Source organism: Acipenser ruthenus, chromosome 14 (assembly GCF_902713425.1).
Source record: "Acipenser ruthenus chromosome 14, fAciRut3.2 maternal haplotype, whole genome shotgun sequence".
Lineage (NCBI taxonomy): Eukaryota > Metazoa > Chordata > Actinopteri > Acipenseriformes > Acipenseridae > Acipenser > Acipenser ruthenus.
In genome coordinates, this window is record NC_081202.1 from 20,034,209 (window position 1) to 20,042,949 (window position 8,741).

General features: G+C 35.3%; 1 protein-coding gene across 1 annotated transcript; it reads left to right on the plus strand.

Annotated features, from left to right (window-relative positions):
- Positions 1 to 610: 610 nt before the first annotated feature.
- On the plus strand, positions 611 to 3,538 carry LOC117419391 (fez family zinc finger protein 1-like). Its single transcript, XM_034032105.3, has 4 exons — positions 611 to 1,676; positions 1,803 to 1,937; positions 2,176 to 2,308; positions 2,820 to 3,538. The coding sequence occupies exons 1-4, from the start codon at positions 885 to 887 to the stop codon at positions 3,083 to 3,085; spliced, it is 1,326 nt and encodes a 441-aa protein (XP_033887996.1). The 5' UTR covers positions 611 to 884; the 3' UTR covers positions 3,086 to 3,538.
- The last annotated feature ends 5,203 nt before the right edge of the window (positions 3,539 to 8,741 follow it).

Here is an 8,741-nt window from a genome sequence, read left to right on the forward strand (position 1 = left end):
TATAATAAACAGAAAATACGGTACATGAAAGACACAAAATCTTTCCCCCCAAATAGGCTTAGTACGGCCCCCAAATCAATAATAATAATAATAATATGTACAATATCAACATTAATTTATTAAAATGAAGGTGATCGTTTTAATGCATGACTAAAAACATTCTTTCACCAACATTTCTAATATAATCGGAATGTTAATATTATATTGTAGTTGTTTTTTTTTTTTTATGTCATTGCCTACTAATTAAATTGTATTTTAATGAAGTAGACCTAGACTCATTCTCAGCCATTTACTTACAGTCATATACATGTATCCAATAGACTCAAGATCGGAGAGCGGTTCTGTACAGATCTAGCCATAAATTCGACTTGAAATATCTTGACATAGAAAGTAGAGCTGGGGGGGGAAATGTTAACTGACATTAACCTTCACAGACATCCCCTTTTGTTTGTCACGTCGTTCTATGATTTCTGATGTCATTTAAAGACTAGGGGAGAGCTGATCTCAGATTTGCTGAAGGGTTTAAGCTAAACATGAAGATTACAAATAAAGAGTGAGCACCTCCTTCTGTGGGCGGGTGTGTTTCAGTCACCAATAATAGCAGTAGGCAAGTGAAAAAAAAGTTTCTCTATTGACTAATGGAAGTGAATTGAGCAATTATCTAGTTTACCTTCTCCTCTTGGAAAGTAACGATTGACGATATCTTTCCTGCGTTATTGACACAACACGTTTGATTGAGCAGTCTTCCTAGAAATAAGTAAGGAGTCAACGATTCGCTGACATCCACCCTGGTTGCCACACATGATGTGCTTTCTTGCAGGACAGTGAATTAAGAAGAGGCATCTACAAAGGAGATACACCAACCAAGAAGTGGATTTAAAGACATGGACAGTGTTCTCTGCCATACGACACCGTCAATCTTTGGTTCATCTTCAGTGCGAGAACATTTATCAGCTGGATACAACATGATCAGCACTTCGAAACCTCTTGCTTTCTCTATTGAAAGGATTATGGCAAGGACACCAGAACCGAAGTCGATGCCACTTCTGAACTTATTTCAGACACCCACGACCAAGACAGACCCAAAGCAAGCTCTTCATGTGAACTCCACCACACTTCCTTGCATGATACCGTTTGTTCCATTGGCATATGAAGCTGCTCACACATTTAGCATCACTGGATCAGAACCAAGAAAGTACCATTTAGATACGTCGTCTTATAATTCCAACGATTTGTTAAGTATTGGCTTAAATTATAAAACTGAATTGTCAAGTGTAACCCCCCCGATTGGACAATATAAACTTTTTAGACCACGGGTGGTAAACCAGTCTTCGTTTCAGACCATGGGAACTTTGTGCTATCTTAATTGTGGAGACAGCCCATGCCCCCCTCCTGCAAGTATTCTTAACGTCCATCCAGTGGCTTCCTATCTCCTGAACTCCCCACTTAACCCACATCAGAAAACATTTCTTTCGGAGAAAAGCAAACTTATTCCTTCAGTGGAACAATACCAGTCTGGGGTTGCCTTTAAAGACTTGTCTCAATCCCAACTCCAGCACTATATGAAAGAGAGTGCACAGATTCTGTCTGAAAAACTGTTTAAAAACGCCTCCAAACTTAGCAACGGATCCCCAAATATTAAACCCAAAGTGTTTACTTGTGACGTTTGTGGAAAGGCAAGTATTTATAATTTAACACTATTTTAGTGTATTATTTATATAATTCTGTTTTTAATTACTTATTTTTTTTGTAGTATAACACAAGAAACAGGTTTTCATTGGTGCCTTTTTTTCTAATTGCAGGTATTTAATGCACATTACAATTTAACCCGTCATATGCCAGTACACACCGGAGCCAGACCGTTTGTTTGTAAAGTCTGTGGGAAAGGCTTCCGACAGGCAAGCACTCTCTGTAGACACAAGATAATCCATACACAGGTAAAACATACAATTTATAACATTAACCGAAATGCTGTTTATTCGTGCAAGAGACTACCAAATATACATGTTTCCGTATAGACTATGCGTGGAAGTTCTGCAGACACTTCAGCCATGCCGAGTTTTTAAACTTTATGGTGTCTAAAGTGTGTGTGAACGTATTATACGTAACTTATGTTGTGATAATAATGTTTTACAATTTCCTCTATGCAGTACTAATCTGTCTTATTTCCAATAGGAAAAACCCCACAAGTGTAACCAGTGTGGGAAAGCGTTTAACCGGAGCTCAACTCTGAACACTCACACAAGAATCCATGCGGGATATAAACCATTTATATGTGAATTCTGCGGAAAAGGATTTCATCAAAAAGGTGAGAAATATGTGCTTGATATTTTAAATGGAACTCAATAAAATACGTGCGCGATGAACTGAATACTGTGCTGTATAAGCGTGAGCACGTTTTTAACTTATATCATTTTTAAATAGAACCATGTTTTATTTAGGTAAAAAAAAATAAACACAACGTAGGCCATATGTATTTATGTTAGAGCTATGTATAATTGACTATTATGTCGACAAAGGTTATTCTTTTAAAATATTTGAAAGTTCTAAGGCTTATTTATCTATCTGTGTATCTATCTATCTATCTATAATATTATTTATTTTGAATAAATATATACTGGTTGATAGTTTTCCAATGATTTATGATTTCCTTATATTTGTAGAAAATTGCACATTATCATTGCAGCTTGCGAACGCAAATGTCAGCGACTTTTTTCCTGCAACGTGCAAACTGTAAATGTATACTTAATGTATATAGAATATAAATGAGCATGAATAAGTTGTGCTTACGTTGTGTGTTCTTGTGCTTACATTTATAGGCAACTACAAAAACCACAAACTGACACACAGCGGGGAAAAGCAGTTCAAGTGCAGTATCTGTAACAAGGCTTTCCATCAAGTTTACAACCTGACTTTCCATATGCACACCCACAACGACAAAAAACCCTTCACCTGTCCAACCTGTGGGAAAGGATTCTGTCGGAACTTTGATTTAAAGAAACACATCAGGAAGCTGCATGACAGTTGCTCTGGAGCTCAGTCCATTTCTACCGACAATTTGAATGAACAGCACCAAAGTCAATAACGTATCCACCGATTTGCGGGAAATATTCTGTACGCTAGTGTGCACCTAGCTCATTTCAAGATTCACCTTTGCATGCAACATTTTGGTTTATCTGAGCTATACTTTTTCTTGACAAGACTAGTTGGTTAAAAACAACAACAACAACAACTACAACAAAAAAAACTTAAGAACGCTTCACGAAATAATTTGATTATTTTTACGTCTCAGGGTTAAGGATGTAAAAAGCCTTGTCATATTTATTTGAATTTATTTGTATCTTTATAGAACTATTTAGGAATGTATAAATATATTTACTGTTGTGGTGACACTGATATGCTATAAATGCTTGATTGTTGTTTATTTAGTTTTTGTTTATATATTTTTTTGATATAAGTATATAAATGTGATGCAATGTATCTGCGGAAAAAAATGCGTTTCTCTATTCTGACAAAAAATGTTTCTGGTGAAAATAAAACTTGGTATTAAGCTTAGAATGTCTCTGATACTAATTTTGAAATATTGTTAAACAAAAAACTAAGAAAGCAATTTGTTTGTTTGTGTGTGTGTGTGTGTGTGTGTGTGTGTATATATATATATATATATATATATATATATATATATAATTTTAAAAAAAATACTCTTTGCATCTGAGACTGTAGTAGCTCAGTATAAGTTTATTGTAGCCAGATTACAGAGACTTTTTTTTTCCGATTGCAAATACCTTTTATTTAAATCAGTAAAAAAAAAATAATGAAACAAAAACGCCATTATATAATTGCGTGTTTATTTTTTAGCATATAATTCTGACAAATGTACAAAGGGGTAAAACTGCGGAATGTTATTGCATACATTGGGAATATTTGTAGAAGCGATCATCAATTCCTTACAATTCCATTATAATAATAATAATAATAATAATAATAATAATAATAATAATAATAATAATAATAATAATAATAATGACCAAAACAATAACCGAACAAAAATACATGTGCCTATATCTTAAATATAAATATTTTCCCTGCAAAGTGATTCTTATTTGTATTCTTATCTTTAAGCACTTTTTTTTTTTTACTACAAGTTTTATATTATTGAGCAGGAGAAAGTCGATAGGGAGGGCTCATTTTAAACTGGAATGAAATCCGTACTGCAGACTGATTTAACTTCATTGAAGAGTTGCTCATTAACAAAGTGCACAAGATCCACCAAGACCAACTGAGACCGAATTAAGACCAGAGTATCCATATAAGGGCCATATTCACAAAGCTTTAATTCGTGAGTTAATTACACTGTTGTGTTCTGATTAATTAAATAAAGTGTTCAAAAAACTGTTGTAGACCGATGTTAAAAAGCCAACCACAATAACTGTTTCACGCAATTGTGTGTAGCCTAAAATAAACAGCAGAACAATGTGTAAACATATTTTCCAATATTTAGAGAATTCTTTTTTTAACATTGAGGTCAACTCGATTGATAACATGTGTTTGGTATACATTGTCATTGTTTTAAAATGTTCGCTCTTACAAACAGAGGCGCTGGAACATTTATTATAGTGGGGGTGCTGAAGCCATCGAACAAAACTGTAACCCCTGTATATGATGGAAGCCATGCAAAGCGCCCCTGCTTACAAATCGTTCACATCCAATCATGTCCGCATCTTGCACTGGACGCCCGTGAGAAAGAAAAGGTCTCCATCTTGTGGCAACTTTGTGTAACACGGGTATTTACGTATATTAATATTCCAAATGTATGTAATACAAACATTATTTAATGTCATTTAGTTTAGGATCGTCCTTAACGTTATTTTTGTAAGACAACCGGTAGCAGTTTGGTGTTCCTTAGTATGGATATGGCCACAATAGTGCAATACTGAGCTAACTAGAATTATGCTATTTTTCATATTAGTTGTAACTTTGAAAATATTGCACTTTTTTTTTTTTTTTTTTTTTTTTTTTTTTTAAATAACATTTGAGAGGAATAGTCAAATAAAAACATCTTGCGCAAATAGGGCTCCTGGCCAGTGAGCAGGATGTTGGAGGTAAGAAAATAGATTCCAAAGCATTGATTAGCATTTCTTTAATATGTGTATTCAGTGATCAAATTGTATATGTTTAAAAATGATCATTGATATTAGTGTTAAAAAATTGCTCACCAGTATATGCAAACAATATAAATATATGAAAAACCATGCGTTGATATCCCTGCAACAGCTTTCGGTTTTAAGTGAGTATGCAAAACAATTTGTATATTGTTATATTTTATATAGAGTGTTTATGATAGCTGTGTGTATATATATATATATATATATATATATATATATATATATATATATATATATATATATACACACACACACACACACACACACCATTTTAGGTGACACAGAAGTTAATTAAAATCATACAATGTTCATTTTACCCGTAGAGGATGATCAATTAATTTAGTTAAAGTGTGATGTATTAGATTACTTGGTTAAGTAAGATTACTAATATGTAATATGCTGAAGGGGATTGCTAAAAAAATCTTCTTTCAAGAATTAGGCCAGTACAGATATGTTTTAATCTGCTTTAATTTCTTGTAGTATTCTTCCTCCCAAATTCATATTGCTTTTAATAAATACTGCAAGACCCGCAATTGTTACCCCTTGTCAGTAAATTGGAAAGGGATTAACTGTAAGACTCCTTGAAAAATGCTCTAGAGGAAATCAAAGTAAGTAAAAGAAGAAAGCCTAACGTGGAGAACAGCAGGGATTAGTGTTCATGGGCTTCTGCTGCCAAAGATGTTTCAGTAAAGGCTGTATAGATTTATAGAAGTTCAAATATATTTACAGTTTTCTTTGTAGAAGTCATTTGTACATGTAGGTAATATTATTAAAGATTAATGTAATTTACAAATATATTTAAACAGAGGAGAATAATAACACAAAATAATAATAACAGGTGTGTGGAAGATCTAATATACAGTACACATAATACCTATTAAGCCTTTGAGTCCAGGTGTTGTCCCTGAACACCACAATTCTTTACCACATTTTGCTGAACAAGCAATAGTAAATAAAATAGCAACTAACAAAAAACAGTGAGGGGAACAGTTATCTGTCCTATGTGTTTAGGTTTCACTAATCATTCAAGCAATCCAAGAACTTTATTTAACCTAGCACACTACCAGATATTGTTTTTTTAAATGAAAATACATGTTTACTGGATGTTTCTTTCCAAACAGAAACACATTAAGTCCATGACGGGTGAGAATTGTGGATTGGAGGCTGTGTGGTCCAGTGGTTAAAGAAAAGGGCTTGCAGCCAGGAAGTCCCTGGTTCAAATCTCACCTCAGCCACTGACTCATTGTGTGACCCTGAACAAGTCACTTAACCTTCTTGTGCTCCGTCTTTCGGGTGAGACGTAATTGTAGGTGACTCTGCAGCTGATGCATAGTTCACACACCCCCACACTTGGATAAAGGCGTCTGCTAAATAAACAAATAATAATGGTGACTTTAAGCCTGCACATTTTTAGCTCCAATTTTTGGTGTTGTGGATACGCATACCCTTCACCCCTCCTTTGTGTTATACAACTGTACTGTAGAAAGTAATAAGACATTGTGACAATGTGAGGGACAGGCTTGTCACTGGCTTCTCGCCGCATGCAAATCTCTGCATGAGCAGCTCAGACGCTCCAGGGATATCGCTTGATAGTCATTTGCTTGAACAGGGGGCTCGGCCAGGGTTGGCTGACTGTGAATCCCTGATCGACTGAGGGGCGGGCCCTGAGGAGGGTCCAACCAAACAAAAAGACGCACCCAGGTTGCTTGAAGTAATGGTGCAGGATTACTCTTGGAGAGAGAGAAACAAACAGCCAGCTAAACAGCACCAAAAGAGGCAGCGCTTAATACTCAGGAGAGCACCCAAAACCAGGAAGGAAAAAAATGACCTTAAATATTGCAATCCGAGTCACCGTGTGTGAAAGCGGCACTCATCGTTGCCATAAAGTACGGTTAGTTTGGCGGGATCAAGAGCGATCCCCATACAGTCTAGTGAGAGGTGTGTGTAGCGCGTGTACTTCGTCAGTGGGACCGTCCTTATAGTGAAGGTAGCGCTCGCCCCCCGTATTGGCCACCTTTTATTTTATAGCTTTGTTTTGCAATTTTGTATTGCCGTTTTCTTTCACACTCTTTGTTTACACTCCTGTTTGTGTATATGCCCAGGACTTTACCATTGCTGGTACGGTCACATGGTTTGCCCTGTGTTATTTCACTCTGCCCTAGGCCCTACCGTTGCTGGTACCTTATGGGTGGCACCATGAAATAGCACCTGCCAGAATTGTGTAAATAAATCAGCGCGCCTGTGTAGCGTGTCAAATAAAATCTTCAATACAGTGAATGTGCACACCTGTCACAACCTCTTATGATAGGCAATAATAAGAATTTAATGCAAGCACCAAAATAAATAAATTAAAAAAAAAGAATAGCAGCACTGTCTGGGTGAGTAGAGGTTTAATGAAATTATTAAATGCCAGTGCTACTACTGAGGCTTTGAAGTCCTCAGCAGCAGAGCATTAGTAAAGGAGCACTCAAATTGAGAACCTCATATCCAGTTTTAAAGACAAACTTAATAAAGTCATAAAAAATACTATAAACAGTTGCAAGGCTGGAGCAAATAAAAGCACAAACACTCTTAAAAATGTCTTTATTAAGATTATGTGGATACAGATGAAATGGATAACCTTGAGGAAAAGCTGAATGGTTAAAAGGAACTACACAATAAAGACATAACATCCATGCGCTATCCACTGTTTTAAAGAGGCACTTGCAAATGTCAGGGTCTCAAATGAATTGTACACTACCTTAATATTTTACATTGCTCCTATAGTTTTAATCCTTAATCAATATCAGTTGCATTTTCTTTTTCTTTCTTGTTTTGATATGATTACAGGCAGCGTGGTCCAGTGGTTAAAGTCCAGGGCTTGTAAGGAGAAGGTCACCAGTTCAAATCCGAAATAGGTTGATTATATTTAGTTTTTTTTTTAATATGTCACATACCACAATGCTGAGTTCCAAACGTGTCAATTACACAGGGATAATAAAATTACACATACAGTATAGATAGAAAATGAAGTGTTAGGTCATTTAAACCTATTTTCTGTCTATATGAGTAACGATTACACAAACATGATTTCGAAGAACATTCAGAGTACACGTTCTCCTTGTGTTGAGTGGTTAATGTATTTTCAGATCTAATGGCATGCAGATGGAGGGTTGTGCTAGCCTACCTGTCAACATGACACCAATTAAGTTTAACTGAATCAAAACCATTATATGTATCAAAAAAACAAACAAAAAAAACAAACAGAAGTAAGAATAGGTTGTGAAGGCCTTACAAAGGAGACCATACAGTAGTTTTAAGTTTATATATATATATATACAGCACATTTAGAAAATCACTTTCCAGATTCAAGCATAAAGCCAAAGAATATTTTATGACAGCACTGATATAGTGCCAGAAGTTGGGGGTTGAGTTTTTAGATTACTTTTCAGCTTATGTAATGCATTGTAAATGAATATATTACTCCTAGTTTCATGGTAACATCATATTTCTCGTAATATAATAAACTGTCAATACAGTGTTGGCACCATTTTCACATGAAAAGTCTGCAGGGTCTTTAAATTGTGTCTGTAGAGT